This window comes from Lethenteron reissneri, chromosome 31, assembly GCF_015708825.2.
Source record: "Lethenteron reissneri isolate LAM-NWPU_2019-01 chromosome 31, ASM1570882v1, whole genome shotgun sequence".
Taxonomy (NCBI): Eukaryota; Metazoa; Chordata; class Hyperoartia; order Petromyzontiformes; family Petromyzontidae; genus Lethenteron; species Lethenteron reissneri.
In genome coordinates, this window is record NC_083809.1 from 357503 (window position 1) to 378423 (window position 20921).

The 20921-nt window shown below is 45.2% G+C and overlaps 1 protein-coding gene across 2 annotated transcripts; it reads left to right on the top strand.

Moving 5' to 3' along the window:
• The first annotated feature begins 85 nt into the window (after nt 1-85).
• On the top strand, nt 86-20483 carry LOC133349615 (protein phosphatase 1 regulatory subunit 1A-like). Of its 2 annotated transcripts, none has more exons than XM_061563182.1 (7): nt 86-389; nt 4628-4776; nt 6299-6359; nt 7364-7386; nt 11527-11599; nt 14199-14405; nt 17668-20483. In XM_061563182.1, the coding sequence occupies exons 1-7, from the start codon at nt 266-268 to the stop codon at nt 17742-17744; spliced, it is 714 nt and encodes a 237-aa protein (XP_061419166.1). In that variant the 5' UTR covers nt 86-265; the 3' UTR covers nt 17745-20483. The 2 variants fall into 2 exon arrangements, with proteins under 2 accessions (XP_061419166.1, XP_061419167.1); XM_061563183.1 differs by having other exon boundaries at nt 92-389; nt 4602-4776.
• The last annotated feature ends 438 nt before the right edge of the window (nt 20484-20921 follow it).

Sequence of the window (20921 nt, forward strand, 5' to 3'; positions counted from 1 at the left end):
CCCCACCCCCCCCCCCCCCCCCCTCTCATGACGGAGATGAGCGTGTGTATGTGCGTGGCGGAGGGAACGGGAGGAAATCTCGGCCGGGGGTTGAGAGGGAAGAGTGGGGAGGTGCTCAGGACCCACCCCCTCTCATTTCCCCGGCGCGCCGCTTGGCGCGTGCTGCATTGAAGGGGCTGAGCGGAGGCGGCGTGAGGCCCGCGGGAAGGGAGAGCTGCGAAGGCTTCGTCCACCGCTGGGAATTGGCGGCTGCTGCTGCTGCTGCATGCGATGTTCTGTCACAACGGGCGGGCATCGCCACCGGCACCTCTGCAAGGGAGCGGCTTATGAGAACGACTCTAATTCCTGCAGCTGCTGCTTGAATCAACCCGACCCCTCTGCCAAGAGAGGTACCCATCCTCATTTGGTTATTGTTGGCGTTGTTTTTAGACACAAGGAGACGGGTAGAGAATTATGCCGTCTTGTGTGCGGTGCCTAAAATGGCCCGACTGCAGATTTTGGTTCATGTCCTGCGGCCCCATTGTGAGTGGGGCCGCAGATGGATGTATGGACATGGACGCGCGTGCGTGAGTGCGCTGAGATCCTTGTAACATTTGAAAAGATTCGTATTTTGTATGAAGCAGGTTTACCTCTGATAATCCCAATACAGATTAAAACCTCAAAAAACGTAATCTCGGTAAAATCACGGAGTGCGTAAGCCCACAGCTGCTTGTCGCGTTGGGTCTCTCTCTCCCGCTTACGTGAGTATAGCTGCACATACTTTTATGTTTTCACCTGCTCTTTTGTAATTGACGATTAAATTATAGTTGATCAGTTGTTATGTATTTTAGGTCATACATATCATCAATGTGGTGTTTATAGTAATGTGACGAGTTTATATTAAAAAATATCGGAAAATTTTACGTTAATTTTGCTCTCAACTAATGAGCTAAGGGCGTCATTTTGTTTGCGATATATTTGTAGGACGTCGTTTTGTTTCTATTTCACAACCACGTTGAGCCTCGACGACCTCCCGCAGCGGCCGCGTCTGTCACCTCGATGCCCTCGGAATACCCACAACGTGTCACATGTCATAGCAAAACACAACTTTAGTCTGACCATTGGGCGCCGAGGCTTTCTCCATGGGCAGCCAGACCACCCCGCACACCCCCACTGATGGTCCAGCCGAGCGTGTGTGGCCAACCCGTAACGGTGATGTACTGGGAAGGAGATATCAATATCTCATTGCCAGGGCTTTATTCCGCACTCGATATTTTCTGGAACGCTGCTTAGGCTTGCTTACAGTAGACATTATGTATGTACGTTGAACTTCTTTCGCACCATACGTCGACATAAGGCACTACCACGAGAGTACAAGGTACACTTATCCGAAGCCAAAAAGCTGAATGAAATTTAATGGGGCGCCCATGTCCTGAGCCAGTGGTGTAAATGTCTCATTCCGATGGCAGGGGCAGTATATTGTCACTGTTCGAGTTAGCCCTCAGCCAGGATTACACTTAAAACATTACGATTGTGAGCGGGCAGCAGAGCCATATTGCTAGAACATAATAAGCATATACAGTATTATTGTACCCTGTAGTCCTATACGAACAGGCTATTAAACTTCGATGCATGGATTCACTATTGTTGTCAATATATTGATTACAAAAGAAGTCGAGATGGATGTGGCATGCCAAAATAATTCTCCGAACAGCGTTCCGGGCTGCTCCGGCTAAAAAGAATCTCTGCTCGTTGCCAGGGATCGCACTGCAGGGCAACGCTGCCAAGGTCTCGGAGCAGTCCTGTGGCCTCGGCAAGGAATTACGCCACTCGAGCACCCACGTGGCCTTCTGCATTTACCGTTGAACTTGGAATAATTAATAATTAAATATCCCATTCACCCGGTTCCTGCCGACGTCTAAACATGTTGGACTGTAAGCAAGAGAATGTTTACATGTCGTTGGCCAGTCCAGTCGACATTAATTATTTAAGACGAGCCTTTTGCCTCTCCAAGGACGGGTGTATTGCAGTCAATCTGAAATTTGCAAGCGAAAAGCAGAGCGCGACGTGATAGTCATTGCATCAATGCGTGTGCAGTTTGTAAGGGCGCGGTGACACAGACTGATTTCATTTTAAGGTTATAATCCCTTGTTCATCACGACGTCCTTTTTACTTAGATGTCTCAACAGCGTGACGTGAGGGTTCTGCCTTTGTAGTGAGGGTTGTAAGTTGACGCCGAGGAGGGGGGAGGAGGCGCCTCGGCCCCCCATGTGGAGTGACGTCACTTTGTAATGATTATTAATGAGGGGGGCTGTTCGATGTAGAGTGACGTCACCTGCTCATGCTTATTAATGAGGGGGGGAGGGTGCTCCATGTGGAGTGACGCCACCTGCTCATGATTATTAATGAGGGGGGATGGTCGACGTGGAGTGACGTCACAAGCGTTGCACACAGACATTCTTGGCTCATAGGAGGTAATAATGGGGAGGGGGTGTCCATTTTTGAGGACGTCATCTGCTCATGATTATTATTGAGGGGGCTGTTCGATGTGGAGTGACGTCACTTGCGCATGATTATTAATGAGTGGGGGAGTATTCCATATTGAGTGACGTCACCCGCTCATGATTATTAATGAGGGGTGGGGGGTCCATTTGGAGGACGTCACCTGCTCATGAATATTAATGAGGGGGGTTGGTCAATGTGGAGTGACGTCACGGGAGTTAAGGACAGACTTTCCAGGGTGATTATAGTTGGTATTCGACAGGTATTTTTTTAAAGGTGGACAGAGGTGGGAATGGGGGTGGGGGGATTTTAGAAACGTTTCCATTATTTCAACTGCCGTGCCGGGAGATCGTCGAACTGGTGACCTCCGGATTGCAAGTCGAGTGTGCTACCCACTTCAACACATCAGTACCTCATGGTTTTTACATAACAGTCAACGTATTTTGACATCTATTCAGAACCCTTTTAACAACACCTATCTTCAAATAAGCTAACCCAAGCTGGTAGTTTAATGGGTCGTTTTTGACCAAACGCAAACTGAACCTTGCCTTCCGCTGACAGCGGAGCTGTGTTCCGGGGTTGCATTTGAGAGACGGGGAGTGGAGGGACTTCGCGTTGGAAGCCGTGATGCATGATAATTGCCGTCGACATGCAGGAGCAGCAGAGGGCTCCTCTGCCCTAGTTCTGAACGCCAGCCCAGCAAGGGGGTTGTAGGAGAGCCGGGGGCACTACCTGCATGTCGCACATCCTGCATCAAGATGTAAGATGTGCAGAGCCTCTTTCTGGCAAACTGCGCTGGGAAATCGCTATTCTGCCTCTGTCATTGCTGTGGGGAATTAAACCCCCAGCGTGCCACGGACTAAAGTGTGTGCGCGTGTGAGACTCTGTGACATCCTCCATCTCCCGTAGATGAAGCGGCTTAGCAGGAGGATCAGGGTCCCTCAGAGGCATGCATAGTTGCTTGCTACGTGCGCGTCAGGGTCTAACATGGAATTCAGTTGACCAAATCACGATAACTGCTGCACCTATGATTTACCACATATTTGGAAGACATTGCATCGCGGAAATGAATTTTCTCATTTATTTGCGTATTTATAATTTGATTATAAATCGGTTAATTTAAAATAAATGTTACTCACAATTGAATGTAATACATCGCTTTGTGTGTTTGTGTTTTAATGTATGCCGCATAATCTGAGAAAATCTAAACATTGCATGCAATAACAATTACGTAAAATATGAATTTATTTTAACTGAGAACCTATTACGCCTACATTTCTACTTGCATTACGCCACTGGCTTGCCAAAGGTTCAGCCATTTACTTAAAAAACGAAGTAAATAGATAACTCAATACAATAAGCCTTCGGCACCACGGGGGCAAGTGCTGCAAGCAATTCCACTCATTTCCCGGAACCCGCGTGGTATAACGAAGCTGGTGGCCTCCACCACACCCGCACCATTTCCTTGGCAATGTAGGCCAATTACACCGCGACCCCAACTCGCCTGTCATGTTGTCATCTCCTGCTGGATGCGGGCCGCCCCAATGAGTTGTTGGACCGCGCTCGGCGCTGATTTTCGGTGTGGATTTGCGAAGGTTAGGAGCATGGACTGTAGGAATGTAGAAGTACAGCACAACAATGTATCTTGCTGCACTGCACTCTGCTGCCAATAACAACCTCGTGCATGAAGATCACATGCCCAAGCACTATGCAGGCTCAACACTGCTTAGCTACTGCAATCTGACAAGATCGGGCGTATACCGGGCGATTTTAGTTGTAGGTTTATTTTGAATGTGAAAGACAAATATTAGAGGCATTAATTCTCAAGTGGAATTCATATCGCCAACTACTTAAATGGGATTATTTAGGTGGAAATTCATTTGATTTCTCTGAGCATAGCATTGGTATTCTGGGAATGTTGTCTCGATTACTGTAATATCGGAATTATAAACTTGACATTATTCCCCCGCTGAAATGTCAAGCTTTAAACAACGTCAATAAAGGTTTCACATTCACTATTGTGCATCTGGTGGATGTAAAGGAGCCCTATTGCTCGCGGTTATAGATCACCTTAAGGTCGCTCTGCCTTGTTTTGTTTGCTCCCATTCATCTTTTTTCAGCTACTGCCGATTTTCCCATTGTTCAGTTGCGAGAGCGATGACTGATCCCAGCGCCACTATGGATGGCAAATCGATAGACGCCGACGGTGCAGAGAATGATCCGAAGAGCCCCAAGAAGATTCAGTTTGAAATGCCTTCGTTCCAGACGTACCTGGATCCCGCCTCGAGCGAACAGGTATGAAAACCACGAATACGCGCGCGTGTTCCGACACCGTTTCTAAAGATCAGTTGAGGTCGTAGGCGGTGGTGTCATTCGATCTCAGCACACCTTGTGTTTTTGGAGTTGTCAATTTTCTTCATGTCCCGGCTGACTGCGGCCATCGCTATTTACTTCCAATTAGGGATTGCAGACGAAGAGCCACGGTACTTAATTGGCCAGATCGAAACGTGCCACCCCCTCCCCCCCGTGCTGTTGTATAACCAGACACCGTGTCTGCGCCTGTAACGTTGCCTCATGCAGTGCTCATGCTGCATCTCCGTCGCTCCGAGTCAGTGGTCACAGCACCAATCGGCACAGACTCCTGTCCGATGAGCCACACACAAGCCCACGCTTGACTTTAGACCCTGGGGAGCCTACAAGGATGAGTCAAGTATAAATGGACACGCCTTATTCTGTTCATTTGTGGGCTCCTGCCATGCCCCCTTATTCCGATCTTCAGCGGAGTGCAACTCGTAAAGAGCAGCTCGAATTCTGACGTGCGCACATCTGTCCTTGAGAGTGTGCCAATGCGCGTTGGCAAATTTACGGGATGTAAGAATGTCACTGTGAAGGTCGAACAAGAATGTGAATTCCTGCACTAATGCCTGCGCACACAGTAATTAAACTTTTGACTTCAGGAGCCGAGTGGCTGTTGGATGTGAATCTGCTGAAGCAGTGCATCTGCGCACTGCCACTCTCCCTTATGAACTGGAAGATAACATTAAGCCGTAAAATTATAATCCAGTGATTTCAACTGTAATTGTCACCATTGCTGTCCACCCCGCGTGACCTAATTCTATCTGTCCCAAGGTAACGAGTCATCATTGCAACATATGACATCTATTTAACTAACAGTAATGTAGTAATAATCACTTGCCGGCACAACTGATTTACTGCATAGGGGTCAATATAACGACACATTAAACATGTCTATGTCCTCTTTAACAGAACATTGCATGAAACAAGAAACTGTAATTATGCTGTGAAAAAAATGCAACTCCCATCTACCGTGCAATCATCCACAGGATAATTCGCACATCACTGTCATCGCATTTTGTTAGTGTCAAAGAAATTCTAGATTTGAAGCTTTCGTGACTGCAAGGATTCATATTCTTAGGTGTTTTCGGTAAAGTTTTTTTTTACCGAAAAAACCTAAGAATATGTGTCAAAGAAAGTTGGTGAAAGATGCTGTGAATTGAAGTGGCGACCGAGATTGAGCACGCAACAACCTTGTTGACGCAAGAGTCTCTACCTGGGCTGGCAGGGAATTGAGGTCGAGTTTAGCAAGGGGCTACAAATGGAGCGTGTGTTCCAGATTATCTTGCTTCGCAGCCGCTAAAAGGACAACTATTTTTAGAATCCATAAAATATACAGTACTGTATATTCAAAAAAATCCTCCGCGGACGCATCTCGAATGTTGTCTGTGCTCTAAAAATGTAGCCAAATAGCCGAGCGCAATGTTCTATGTTTCTATCAATGTTTTGTTTTCAATCCTAGATCAGACGCCGCAGACCCACGCCAGCCTCTCTCATTCTACTGAGTGATCAGTCATCCCCAGGTGATGTGAGGCGAGAGGACACACATATACACACACAGGCGATGTGTTGAACATTACAGCATTTAGTTGTATGTATTATACGCCACAGTGAAAACACATAATTAGTTGTAATTGCATGTTTACTTGGAATAATATATATTTTTTAACTCTGTACAATGATGTATTTTTACTTTGTTCAGTTCTCTGATTAAATCAATTGCTGTTTACAATTTCAGTAAAAAAATGTACCTTCCAGGTGTGAATTGTAACCACCTCTAATCACTAAATGTTTACGCACTTGATGGAGATAACACTACATGTTGTGGCCTCTGAAAAGGTATCTATGGGATGTATATATATATATATGTTTCAACAGGCAACTTCTGCCTTTTAAATACGAAATTGGTAACAACTGTAATTATTCCGCGTTGGCGTGGCTGATTTTACGAGGAGACATTTGCTGTCAATGAGGCCTGTTGCAGAAAATAATGCCTAGGAAAGACCTCAGTAAAATCCAGGGGCACTGCGCCATTGCATTCCAGCGATACATTTACACATCAGCAGTTTTCTCCACGCGTATCTTCAATACTCACAAATAGCCGATTGCACATTTTCTATCAGTGAAGAATTTTTGTGGCCAATGTTTCATTGCGACAGAATATATTTGTGCATGTTGAATTAGGATGAATTTCCCACTTGCGTTACACGTTATTCTCTAGCAGCTCTAAACTACGTACGGTATCAATGTAGACTCAAAACTTTCGTGACTGCAGGAATTAATATTCTTGGTTCTTTCGGTAAAGTCACGTAGATAGAAAACACAAATCTAAATTAAAAGGAAAAAACCCACGACGTTTCGATCGCAACAAAAGCGGTCTTCTTTAGGTTACTTTGACTCAACCAAGCTCCAATATACTGTATTTTTTTTAGTGAACCTTTGAGTGGCAGGTTTTGGTATTGAGTACCGTGAAAGCCCGATGTCGTGTTTGATGTCAACATTAACGTTCCTCTTATCTTGCACGCAGAGGAGGAACAGACATCGTGTGTGGTGAGTACCTCAACGTGTCGGCCAAATAATTCACTTCTCATAACCAGGGCAGCCACCGGGCCCAGCCTTCACTTTAACGTTGCCCTGGTTTCAAATCTGTAAATAATGAGAAAACCCATCACAACAGAAACATTACTGCGGGCTGGAAAGAAATAGGTTTAGCAAAACACAAAGGAGTGCATTGCAATCATCCAGACCACCAGCTCAAAGTAACTTAATGTGGCGATTTTATGTGTTACACGGGGGGATGATCCCATTGTGCCAGTTGCCTGGTGCGTGAGCACAGCAACAACAAAATCAAGACAAAAACATTCAGACCACAAAGTCAAAGAGTTGGGATGGTCACATTTTCTCAGCTATTTGAGTTGTTGTTAAATGCCCAATAACTTACACTGCAAGCCACAGACTGTACATTATTCCCAGTGTCAGAGTCATCCAATTAGCGACAATAGCACGATAAAAGTTACACGTTGATCATGCAAATATTTGAAGTTTATTGTGGGGAGAAAAAAAAATCCCCAGCTTGCTAATTATATTTCAGTAATTTTGTTTTGTAATTAATTAATCTTCTCTTGAGAATTACGGGGAGCTGCCGTGATTCACAGCAATAGCACTGGTCCATGCGGTGTTCCTGGGACAGATCCACGATAAGTGAAGGACGCCAAATGACTGCTTCAAATAAATTGCGATTTAAAGCTTTCGTGACTGCAGGGATTCATCTTCTTGGTTCTTTCGGTAAAGTCACGTAGAAGGGAAGTAATAAAATAATAAAAATAAAACATAATAAAATAATTCTCACGACGTTTTGGCCACAACGCAAGTAACCGTCTTCAGGTGAAGAATGAAACACTGCCAAACTTGGAGCGTATATATAAGCTGGGTTGGAGGTGGAAGAAGAGCGCCTTGACAAAACAATTTGCATATCAAAATGAATTTAGCATATTTATGGGAAATGCGTAGGAGGTGGGCGGGGGGGTTTTCAAAGTCATATTATGCCCATGCATTATGCAGGATTAGCAGCATCAGTGGGAGGAAGTAGCATTAACAAAGGGAGGGAATGTTAATAGTATGTAGAAGCCACGAAACATGTCAATGGGAGAGCGATGGAAGGAGGCCCGCAGCGGAGCAAATAATGCATTCCCTGTGGAGAAAACAAGATACACAGTCAATGCCAGTGAGTGGACTGTGGTCTGAAGGTCACCATAAACGTGAACAACAATCAGTTAAGATCCGAAATGGTTTATTACGTCCTTCCAATGATTGCTGAGCCAGAATCCATCTTCTCGGTTGAAATTGTCTCTGTGTTTGTATATGTGGATCGCCTCATGAACGAATCTCTCATGGTAGCCAGATGGCTTGCAGAGAACCTCTGTCTTGGAGAAGTCAATGTCATGTGAGCCCACTGAATTGTAACAGTGATCTGCCACGGCTGAGGTGTTTGTCCTACCGTGTTTCAGGTCTGCTTTATGTTCACGGATGCGGTTCGAGACATGTCGTTTGGTTTCTCCAATGTAACTGCTACCACAGAGGCAACTTAGTTTGTAGACGCCTGGGTACTGTATGTCTGGAACCACATCTTTTACAGACGGGACCAGATCACGGATTTTATGTACTGTGTTGAATCGGACCTGGATCTTGTGTTTAATCAGGATTTTGGAGATATTTTTTGTGACCCCAGCAATGTAGGGTAAGGTGATGGTTTTCAAAGGCTCCTCAACAGGATCCTTCTTGATGGTTGGAGTGATGGCTTTGCGGATTGTGTAGTCGGAGTAACCATTAGCCTTAAGAGCTTGGTGTACGTGTTTGAGTTCACTGGCAATGTGTTCCTGGTCGGAGATGCATTGGGCTCTATGGTATAGAGTCTTGATGAGGGAGTTCATCCATCCCAGAAGAACTTATCCTACATTGCTGGGGTCACAAAAAAGATCTCCAAAATCCTGATTAAACACAAGATCCAGGTCCGATTCAACACAGTACATAAAATCCGTGATCTGGTCCCGTCTGTAAAAGACGTGGTTCCAGACATACAGTACCCAGGCGTCTACAAACTAAGTTGCCTCTGTAGTAGCAGTTACATTGGAGAAACCAAACGACATGTCTCGGACCGCATCCGTGAACATAAATCAGACCTGAAAAACGGTAGGACAAACACCTCAGCCGTGGCATATCACTGTTACAATTCAGTGGGCTCACATGACATTGACTTCTCCAAGACAGAGGTTCTCTGCAAGCCATCTGGCTACCATGAGAGATTCGTTCATGAGGCGATCCACATATACAAACACAGAGACAATTTCAACCGAGAAGATGGATTCTGGCTCAGCAATCATTGGAAGGACGTAATAAACCATTTCGGATCTTAACTGATTGTTGTTCACGTTTATGGTGACTTTCAGACCGCAGTCCACTCACTGGCATTGACTGTGTATCTTGTTTTCTCCACAGGGAATGCATTATTTGCTCCGCTGCGGGTCTCCTGCCACCGTTCTCCCATTCACATGTTTCGTGGCTTCTACATACTATTAACATTCCCTTCCTTTGTTAATGCTACCCCCTCCCTCTGATGCTGCTAATCCTGCATAATGCATGGGCAGAATATGACTTTGAAAACCCCCCCGCCCACCTCCTACGCATTTCCCATAAATATGCTAAATTCCTCTTGATATGCAAATTATTTTGTCAAGGCGCTCTTCTTCCACCTCCAACCCAGCTTATATATACGCTCCAAGCTTGGCAGTGTTTCATTCTTCACCTGAAGACGGCTACTTGCATTGTGGCCGAAACATCGTGAGAATTATTTTATTATGTTTTATTTGTATTATTTTATTACTTCCCTTCTACGTGACTTTACCGAAAGAACCAAGAAATATGCTTCCAATAAATCAACATGTCGTTAGCTTACCATTAGTGCACACGGCCCCACAAGCAAAACTCACATTTCACAAGTCTGAGATTTCCCTTCGGAAGAAACCAGTTGTTTAAATCGGGATGACTGAGTGTCAGCTCCACCTCTTCACCCCCCCCCCCACCAACCGCCATGTGCTTGTCACCTTTGTGTTTGCTCCAGACCACTCGAGCCGAAGCTTAACGAGGGCTCTGTGACACATCATCTCTGCGACACATAATCTCTGCCTTCTCCGCACGTTAATCAATATTTATAGAAATGCACACTCGTGCTTTGTTTGCCTCATTAATGTCGACTTTTATGCTTGTCTGTTGCATTCTGAATGAATAATGGAATAATTAACGCCGGTCCGTTTGTTCGTCATTCGGCTTAACGTTTTTAACCTGCTGGCTATCATAGGTGCACCTAGTCTTGATCTGCGAATGCCATTCGTCATGATCAAAGGGTCATCTGCCAATGTCACTGGCCATGTGAAGAGCCATCGTAAAGATTCATGCAACAGCAGGAGTATGCTTGAAGATCCTGAAGGCTGACCTCTCACAACAAAAACAATCACCATTTATATAACGTCTCAAACGCTTTAAATGATGGATATCAGGGATTAAGGTTAGATGCAGAGAGGGTGAGAGCAGGCACACATGGGAGAGGGAAGAGAGAGCTAGACCATGGCACACCAAAGACAAATATCCCCCATTTAGCCTTAATATACTTAGGGGCAAGTGCTGTTAGCGAGCACTTGTGAAGGTCGGTACAATCTTCGAGGGGGTTAGCGGCATTTGTCTTCCCAGGAGATGTTTATACACCACACCAGGTATTTATTTAAGGCTGAGTGGGAATTAAACTTTGGTTCGTAGCGTAGCGCTCCCCATAATTCACATGCACACAACAAAGTCAAACACATGCACAGGTATAGACTCATGCACTGATACCAAGCTTCATCTTTCACATACTCATACACACCCACCCATCCCCAGAGGCTCTGAAGATCCATTCTCCTCCTGTATACAGATACAGGCGATGACGACATTGTCTCACCTGCCATTGTAATCAGACCTTGACGGCCAGAGACCGCCATGGTAGATGTGGCTACTATTGATGAGGGCCACGACCGGTGGTCGGTTTACATAACATATCCTCTATTGCTTAATACAACTTGTTACAAATATATGTTCATGCCTGTGAATAATGTGTATCATCATCACGCACAACTGTATAGTATTATTTGTCTTTATCAGACAGGCATTAATTATTTGGCACAAACTTCACAACCAAGACCGCTCAGCGTCTTCAACCCACCTACGAGGAAAGGTAAATACTAAGAAGAGAACGTTATTTAATAATGAATTATTCACTTAAGGAAAAGCTTTAAAATGTAATTTATGACATACATCACTGTGTTCCTCCTCGAAAGATGTTGACCTTTGGTCTCTGGTGTCTATTAAAGGTCAATTTATGAATGTTTAGCCAATTCAGGAGTATTTGTTAACCCTATGCATGTAGACTCACAGTTCTTATCGTTTGAGTCACAAACTATAATTTCCCTTTTTAAGATATACTCACACAGTTACAGATTTTTTTTTCTGTTGCAGTTAGCACGTTTTAAATTGCTTGCAGATGCATAAACCCCACATGAATTTTGGCTTTGTAATCAAAACAGAATAATGACCCGAACTTTGTTAAGAGCCGACATTATTTACAGTGACGTTGAGTGATTAGGCCAAGCGTGGTCACTTTGCGATATTCTTGTGGGCCTGGCCCAACCACCAAGAGGCAGCCAAAGAGCACGCAGGGCTGCCCAGAAAGGGGAGGGGCACTTCACCCCTGGCCTCACACAAAGTAGGGCCTACAACAAGGCTGTGGATAGTGGCATAAGGAAGGGGCCCTACATAGCGTACTGGCCTGGTCCCCCACGAACCTCTGGGTGGCCCTGCAAGCATGTGTGTGTGTTCTTGGTGTCCACAGCCCACACGGGTGGACCACCCCGAGTAGACATAATTAACATCTTGGCACAAGGGAGCGATTGATAGGGTTTGACCAAGAAATAATAGTTAAATTACAGGGACGTGACTGAACAATGGAGAAAGAGTGACTGCACCGTCGATTGATGCAGAGTGAGTCGGAGGGTTTCCACCTGTCCTGGTTTTCCCAAGATGTCCTCTTTTTTACGCAAGCGTGAGCAGAGATTTCTCATAACGTATTTCATTTCTTATAGGTTTTCAAACCCAATGTTAAAATATTAATAATGAAATACAAGAATAAGAATATGAATAGAAATACAAGGGTTTGTTTTACAAACTAAAATACAATGTTGGTCCATTACCATGTGGGCTTTCTAATCTATTTAAAATGCATAGGCTTCATTATTTTCCACCCTTCCTTTCATCAGCCGAGAGTTGCTAATGAAATGTTTCTGGATTTGATTGTTATAGGTCCTCCGTGAACACATACATTTGTTAACCGCCAAGTTTTGCTGATAAGTTTCACAAAGTCAACACCAGTCCAGAGTTTGCCTGCTACAATAAATATTGCTGGAAATGCCGGTCCAGAACACCCTTAGCCTGGTATTTTATGTTCCTGCAGTAAAAAAAAAACATTGTTACATCGGCTTCTGCTCCAATTAAGATGTGCAACCGCTGCCTTTACTGCCGTTGATGTTACTGTCACTGCTGTTTCTACAACAGTTGCTGTTACTGCTGTTACTGCTGCTGCTGCTGTTGCTTCTGCTGCTTGCTCAGAATCAAAATATGTATTTATGCTGGAGGAATCCGATGAGCTATAAAACTCGTTTTCACTTCTGCAGCATGGTGATATAATTAGTCCAAATTCAAGCCAGACCGATGCGCCATTGGCCGCTTGAGAGAAAAGTGATTCTGATATGACTAAGGGGGAAAAAACAGCCATATATAATGTGTCATGTCGCCTCCGCGATATGTCCTTTGAAAGGCAAATGAAATTAATTTCATCCTGTTAAACTGATGTTATGTAGAAGCAGCTGTCACACTTGCCGATTCGAAGTGAGTGATTTTCAGATTGAGGTGACTTGACACAATGGTTCCCGCGTGCTCATGATTTCACGCCATCGCTAACGTCCACTGTGTTCCAGACGGCACGCCTAAGGAATCCACCTTTGCGGGGGAAGTCAAAAGTGGTTGCCGTACGGCTATAATCGCCATTTAAATGTCGAATTCCCACCACTGGCTCCGGGCTGCGAGATGAGCACGGAGTCGATACCCGCCAGGATACCAGGGCAGCTGCAGGAATTGTTAAAATTACACTCCGTTAATGAAATGAATGGTAATTTTAAACTTCTGTCTGTGTTCCTCTTGCTATGTTTACACATATTTGCCCATTTTAAATAAAAGAACAACAACAACAATGTCTCAACGTGAAGATGCTGCTCATTCCCGGAGCTCTTAGGCGTGCCATCACTGGAGGCTGCCTGCTGCTCTCAGGAGGAGCCTCAATCCGCTCGCTCGCCCCCCTCTCTATTCGCGTTTGCTTCATGCTCGAGTTCACCGGCCCTGCTTCATTGACGGCAGCCTACCCGCTTAATACTGTGGCTGTATTATCCACGAATTCTCACCGCCCGCATCACGGTAGCATGTCGGCATCATCGTCCGAATTTGCTAAATTAGTAAATAACTTTCACCAACTACGTGCAGTCATTGGGAAATACCACAATTCGATATTTACCCCCTACTCACACACTCATGCCCATTCGCAGGCTGTGCTACGTACACCTTGTGCCGCACAGGGGCAGCTGCCGCTGGTGGTATAATACAGGGGGAATGGTTGAGACGAGATGGTGGAATGGTTAGGACGAGATGGTGTAAGGCGAGTTTGGTTGCTGAGGTATAAACAAACGCCCGATGCACACAACCTTTTCTTCTTGGTTTGTTTATTTCAGAGCTGCAGGAGCTGGTGAGATTCAGCATGGCACGGGATGGGCGTGAGAGCGAAATCTCGTCGCCGGAGGACACCTCGACCAGCCCCACCAACGGGTCGCTTCCGAGCGGCAACGGCGGCGACGCCGATCACCATGGGCGCGACGAAGCCGGCAAGAAGACGAGCAGCGGAGAAACGCAGGAACCAGTGCGCACGGGCAGTGAGCCGGGTGAGCAGCACACCGAGAGATTCTTCACCTTAACGGATACAAGATAGAAAGAGAAAAAGAAAAAAACGAAACCCATTCAGTGTAACTGGTATTGACTAAACTTCCCAATGCTGAAAAAATTACCTGCAAATTACTCTATTAGGGTCGAACACAGCCACAACTTCACCCCATAATGCGAAAATCCAGCAGGACCCTGCTTAAAAACAAGTCTTTTGACTTGATGAAGCTTCTCTGTGTATACAAGCGCAATAATGAGAATACGTGTGATTGTACAGCGAGCAGAGTCACGGTGGAAATAAACAATACAATATCACAGAGGAAGCACTCTCAATGTTACTGTGTATGTTTGTATGTATGTATGTTGAACGTCTTTCGTACTGTACATAACCAACCGTGCATATCGGAGGGGTGTATGGTGAGGTTGCAGTATGGGGATGAATTCGGTGTCTGGATATGTAGATGAGTTGGGTGTGGATGTGTGGGTGTGTGGATGAGAGTATTGGTATATGGATAAGTGTACATACAGGAATCCACCAGTTGATGAGACCTGCATTGTGGGGTGGCTATGTGGGCAAGTGACTATGTAGGTCTGAGTCTGCACGTTTGCAGTGTGTAGGAGTCTGAAGGTGTAGGTGTGCGTACTGCTCTTGCGTGGGGAGCAGCGTGCTGCGCTACGATGCCGGCGACCCGAGTTCGATTCCCACCAACTGCCAACACTAGTAACAATTATCTGAATTAGTCCTGCCCCCCTAGGTTGACTCAGCCTCAAATGAGTACCTGGTGTGTTATGTGAACATTGCCACTGGGAAAACAACGATGGTCGGGCATGGGCCTGGCCATCCCCACCCCCCTGTGTACCGTTCCGGTCTTCATAGTTGCTCGCTTTACAGCACTTGCCCCAAAGGTATGTTAAGGCGATATGGGGGATATTTGTCTTTGTCCTGCAAGTGGTGACGCAGGCATGCCACCACAGGTGAAAGCTGAGCTCCACGTTAGCAAATGGACATGCGTCGTGTGCTGCAGGAGACCAATGGTGAACGCAACGACGGGGACGTAGAGCACGTGTGGGAAGACAGGATGGCAAAACAAAACAACTGGAATGTGAACAAATCTATTTGAATCTCGATACATTTCCAGCTCATTTGTTGCAATACAGCTCCACCTCTGAAAAACAATAAGACTTTGATCGATACTGTACATTTTCATTCTTCCCTCTTTGGTATCTGCATAAATGTGAAAAGCACACCATTGCATCGCGTGCTTATGCTTCGTTCAAATAGCCGTCAAAATGTACATATGTAGTTGAACTTCTTTCACACCGTACGTAGACAATCAATTAGCACGGTTGGCTACACGCTGGCGCTGCCCGTCACAGTGTAAGTCTGCTGGGAAACTTGGTGCCTCCGATAATGAGCAGGCTGTCACGGACGTAGTTGTTTATTTACGAAGCCATTATCGGCCCCTTGCTCAAATGCTGCCACCATAGATCACACAATCGGTCAGCCTGCCTGGCCCCCATCAGCGTCCCACGCCTCGGGATGACGCGCGCTCCCCTGGGCCCTTGTGGAAGGCGACCAACGAGCCCTGTCGCTCCCCGGAAGAGTTTGCTAAGTGATTTGAAATGCGTCTCTTGTATGAATGTTGTGTAAATTCACGTGGGCGGTTAACCTCTTGCCCTGGGCGAATGCGCATATCGTTGACACTGCGGTCACATCAACCGACAGCGCTGACCTCGAAGGTCAAAAGGTCCACATCGATGATTGTTGACCGTGTTAGTTTTGTTGTCCTTTTCTGTTTTGCTCTCTTAGGTCATTATCTTTGTAAAGCACTGCATGTTATTATTGCTTTGGAATGACGTGTTTCCGTTTATTTTTAATTACTTTGGAAAAGTGACTTGCGAGCACTAATGGAGCTCGTTGACTTGTGAAAAACTGTGCAGTTGTCTTTCATGAGATGCGTTTGTCCAAAGGGAAGGGGTGTCAGGGTTATGGCTAAGTTTATGGTTGGGGTTAGGGTTTAGTCTGTTCATGGTTGGGAGTAATGTTGGAAGCATTAGATTTGGTACAGCTTGACCTGTGAATTCTGGCTGAGATTAAAACAATTAATGATGACATTCTGATTTCAATCTTGAAGTATTCCTAGCACTCTCTGAAAAGGATAATAACTCATCAGACAGAAATGTGCATGTAGGCTGGAAACAAATGAAAGTAGTAAACATACTGCCAGTGTAATTAGAAAACATCTCTACTACAGTAGGAAATACTGGCTCTACTGCACTGACGATTCCTAACGACGGTGAAGATTACGTACAGGTTGTCCTGCTGTGGACCATACAGTAAACCACTGTAACATACGCTCCTTCAATGGAGAAATATAAAAAATAAACGAACTCTCTCCATGGCTTGCAAGAATATTACTTAATTATCCTACTACTGCAGTCTAAAATAACATGGCATAATTACGACCCTCGAGTTGTGGTCTAAAACAAGGCCATGTAAACTATAAACACAGTCTTATCAATTGACGTGACATCCACGGCATGATTATAATCACGCCTTCTGCTGTCAATAAATCACCTCTTGCTTGCATTGTTATTCCTCTTCTGGCTAGGTTTGCCCTGTTTAAGCTTGAACCTCGGTGGATATTGACAGGTGGCTGCATTGATAAAGATAATAACTAAAGGTAAAAAAACTGAAAATAAATATTTTTCTGGGAACAAAAGCTGAGTTGTGAGTTTTTCCCGCGCTCAGTGTCATTTTAATCCCTGGATTGTGTCGACCGCTGATGTAGCAGTAGCTTGTGTTGTGCCGCCGTAAATCCTGCACACAATGACGGAAAGGTCAATTGTGGAGCAAGTAATTTACTTTTTGGCAGCCAGCTTTTTTGACTTACTAAACACAAGTTACATGTCCACAATAAACTTAAAAAGCAATATATGTGAATATATGTGAAAGCGATATGTGTGAATATTCTTACAGAAATGTGTGTCGACTCCGGGAAATTAAAACGAATTGAGCCAAGAAAGAAACAAAAACCGGGGACTTTTTTTTAATGAATCCATGTGATATGCATATTGGGTTCACGTCGCGATGTGTGCAATGAGTATTATATCATTTACACACATTGTGAATAAACGTGGTATTGTGCAAATAATCTCATGTTCCTGCTTGTAAAATACAGCTACAAATATGACTGGAAAGTGAATGTTTTTCTCTTTAAATATATATTTTAACAAGTGTTTTCATTTCTTACATTATCCCAGCTCCCGAAGCAAATGCCCATGGAGGGAAACCGCTGCAAGACCGTCGCATGGGCAACGGTTCCAGTGAACGGTCCTAGCACCGTCGACATTCTCACAACGAGCGAGTGACGTCGGCACTCTCCGGAGGATGACGTCATCAGGATCTTTGGTACCTGCGGTGCAACGTGGGACGCGTTTGTCGCTGGAGCCCTGACAACCTTCTGGCCGGCACTCACGCATCTCCCTCTCATAATATGGACGGCACCGCGTGTTCCGTGGCACCAACCGACCCACACAGAAACGGGACGACCTCTGGCACTCGCTTGGCCTCTGGGGACAATCGTTTTATTGAATGCGTGCGACTGCTTTCAATGCCCCCCCCCTCGCCTGCAGCGGCTTAAACTGACCCGTGATTCTCCCCCGGTCAGCTGGTCACGGGACCCAGGAGGCACCAGGGGTTCGGCGCATGGCTGGCATCGCCTGGGAAGAGGCGTCGGTGAAATGGGCCTCTCCAATGTCAATTTGGATGAATTTGGATTTTTCCCTTTTTTATTACCTCTCAGAATTTCTCACTGGAATCAAACCGTCTGTGACTGCAGCGGCGCAGGCTCGCTGCACACTGTGCCGCTGCTTGTTGCGTTCTCGACGGGGCTCAATTCTTCACGGAATAATATTCGCGTCGGGAGTAGGCCTCGAGACGGACCGCGGAGTGGTCACTGCCATAGTGAGAAGTTTATTGGATGTGATGTGATGATAATATGCGGGTCTGAATTTGAGCCTTGGTTGTATACAATATTGCCATTGTAATCACGGCAGCAGTGCTTTTTGCTGGCATGACATATCCTTTGCTCTTAAAATGCACAGTATTCAGCATCATACCATTATGTTCTCGTCGTCTTTATTTGTGGCATTTACATTGCTTGTGTTGCTTTGTAAAGGATATGGACAGAGGACGTTATAGTCCCGTTAGAGCTGGTTGAGTGGTTGTGGCCTGGATTTAGGATGTGACACGACTTTGGCTGGAGCCGTCGATGACAGCTGGGGACAGAGACTCGTCGTTTTTTCGTCCGTGACTTTTTTGTCTGACATGCGCCCATGCAGTGGACCAACCACTGTGAACAACGGTCAATAATTGAATCTCATTTGAGCTTTTAACCTCGCCTTGAACTGTACACTATGTTAAAAATCAGTGACGGTGATAACATCATATGAGTTCACTGGCAATGTTTGTTAGAGTTTTGGAATGTCACCAAAGTAGGTCCACTAATGTCAGAAAAGGGCACAATGGGTTCATTTTCAAAATGGACAATGCGACTTTACAGGACGTTACACAATACTGAGCATTGATTTTTTTTAAAGTAGCTGTTTGCACAAATTTAGCATTCTAATCTCACTTTGCATGCCCAGCAACAACACTGAAATGCACAAAAGATTTCTCATTCTGGAGTTTTTCCGATGCCCTGTGCCATTTTCACTGTGTCCAATATTGATCCTCCTGTCGGTCATGCCATTACAAGATAATAACTGGTACATGTGAGGGTTGATGGGGGTTTTATACGTAATCTTAACCTTCACTGGGAATCGCACAAGTCACTAAGTTTGTCGTGCAGTGCGCTAACCACTGCGCAATCGCTCAACCCATATGTAGTCTGTACACATTCACATGAAGACCTAACGAGACTGAACGCGAGCTTGCTGTAGGTTGGATATTTTTGGCACGGATACGTGGCACATGTTTTTAATTGTATCATAAGTGATGTCTCATTGCTTCTTTCTGTTGGGAAATGAGACTAACTACAAGACGTTGCTGCACACAGTCTTGCGTTGGGCCTGGGTAATTGTGTGAATGGATTTAGCAACACACAAAGGTGTGCAGCTTTGCATGTACAAATGATATTAGCCTTATCCAGACCACCAGCTCAAAATAATCGCTTGTGTGCCCATATTGTCGTTTAATCCACCAACTCAAGGAGTTTAGAAAATGTGCCCATCCTCAGGGCAGCAGTGAGACAAAGACAACCATTGGCTGGTTTCATTCTCATGCAGACTCATCAGCACAGCAACATCCTCACATTTCATGCTAGCGGTAGGAGCAGCCACATTTTCTCAACTCTTTGAGAAGATTATTTCCCTGCTACGTGACTTTACCGAAAGAACCAAGAAGATCTTTGAGAAGAGTTGAGAAAACGGCAAAATGGCCACATGCAGTTATTTTGAGCTGGTGGTCTCTGGGTAAGCCAGGGAGCGTTTATACATGCAATATTGTACACATTTGATGTATTCTTAAACCTATGTTTTTCCGGCCGCATTAATTTCTCTGGTTTGAGGGGTTTTCTTATCATTTGCAGATTTGAATGATTGGGCAAAGTAGACAGGCGTCAGAACAGTGTTTAATGAGGCCCATTTGCTCGGCTGAGCTCACCTGTCCCACACCCAGGTGTAGCAGCGCATGATTTCACAAGATGACCGACTTTAGCTGCATAGAGAGCGGCTTGCTCCAAGCTATGGGCAGAGATGATAATGCGAGAGATTTCTGGTGTCATTTTAAATCCCTTGTTGTTTGATTCACATTTTGAATATGATTGCTGAACAGGCATTAGTTGATATTGTCCATTTCTCACTTATGAATATATACGGTATTTGAGTTGGGGAGAATTACTCGCAGTGGAACATAAATATTTTAAGTTAGGGAAACTGTGTTGTAATCACTTTGTTTTAAAGCTGTCATGACCACACAAAGCCATCATAACGTTTTTAACATATTCATAGATCCACAATTGTAATCTCAAAGTAGAACGATACAGAATCAGTCAATAAAAATCTTAACCTTATCTGAAGTGCATCTTGTATGAAATTGAGTACATGTCCACTATTATCTGTTGATCTCTGTGTTGTACTGTCTGTCAATGTGTCTGTCTGTGTGGGGAGCGGTCGTGTGGCAGTTAGCGTGCTGAGCTACGAACCCGGCGACCTAAGTTCGATTTCCGCTCGCAGCCAACACTCGTGATGATTATCTGAACCAGTCCTGTGCCTCCCCTAGATCGACTCAGCCTCAAATTAGTACCTGGTGTGATGCGTAAAACATCACCACTAGGGAGACAAAGGCGGTTTGCTAGCCTTCATAGGTGCTCATAAACAGCACTTTCCCCAACAGTCTGTTAAGCCTACACGTGTGTCTATCTCCTAGGGTCCCGCGTATGTCTCCTCCATGGATGTGTAGTGAGTTCCCAGGGAGACAGACGACGTAGTTGAGGCACACTCTTTTATTCAACCAA

Excerpts from the sequence above, each read along its gene's own strand:
- LOC133349615 (XM_061563182.1), top strand. The coding sequence starts at position 266 with ATGCGATGTTCTGTCACAACGGGCGGGCATCGCCACCGGCACCTCTGC. Across the intron at positions 11,600-14,198 it reads CAACCCACCTACGAGGAAAG|AGCTGCAGGAGCTGGTGAGA; the intron begins GTAAATACTAAG and ends TGTTTATTTCAG. Across the intron at positions 14,406-17,667 it reads GCGCACGGGCAGTGAGCCGG|CTCCCGAAGCAAATGCCCAT; the intron begins GTGAGCAGCACA and ends ACATTATCCCAG.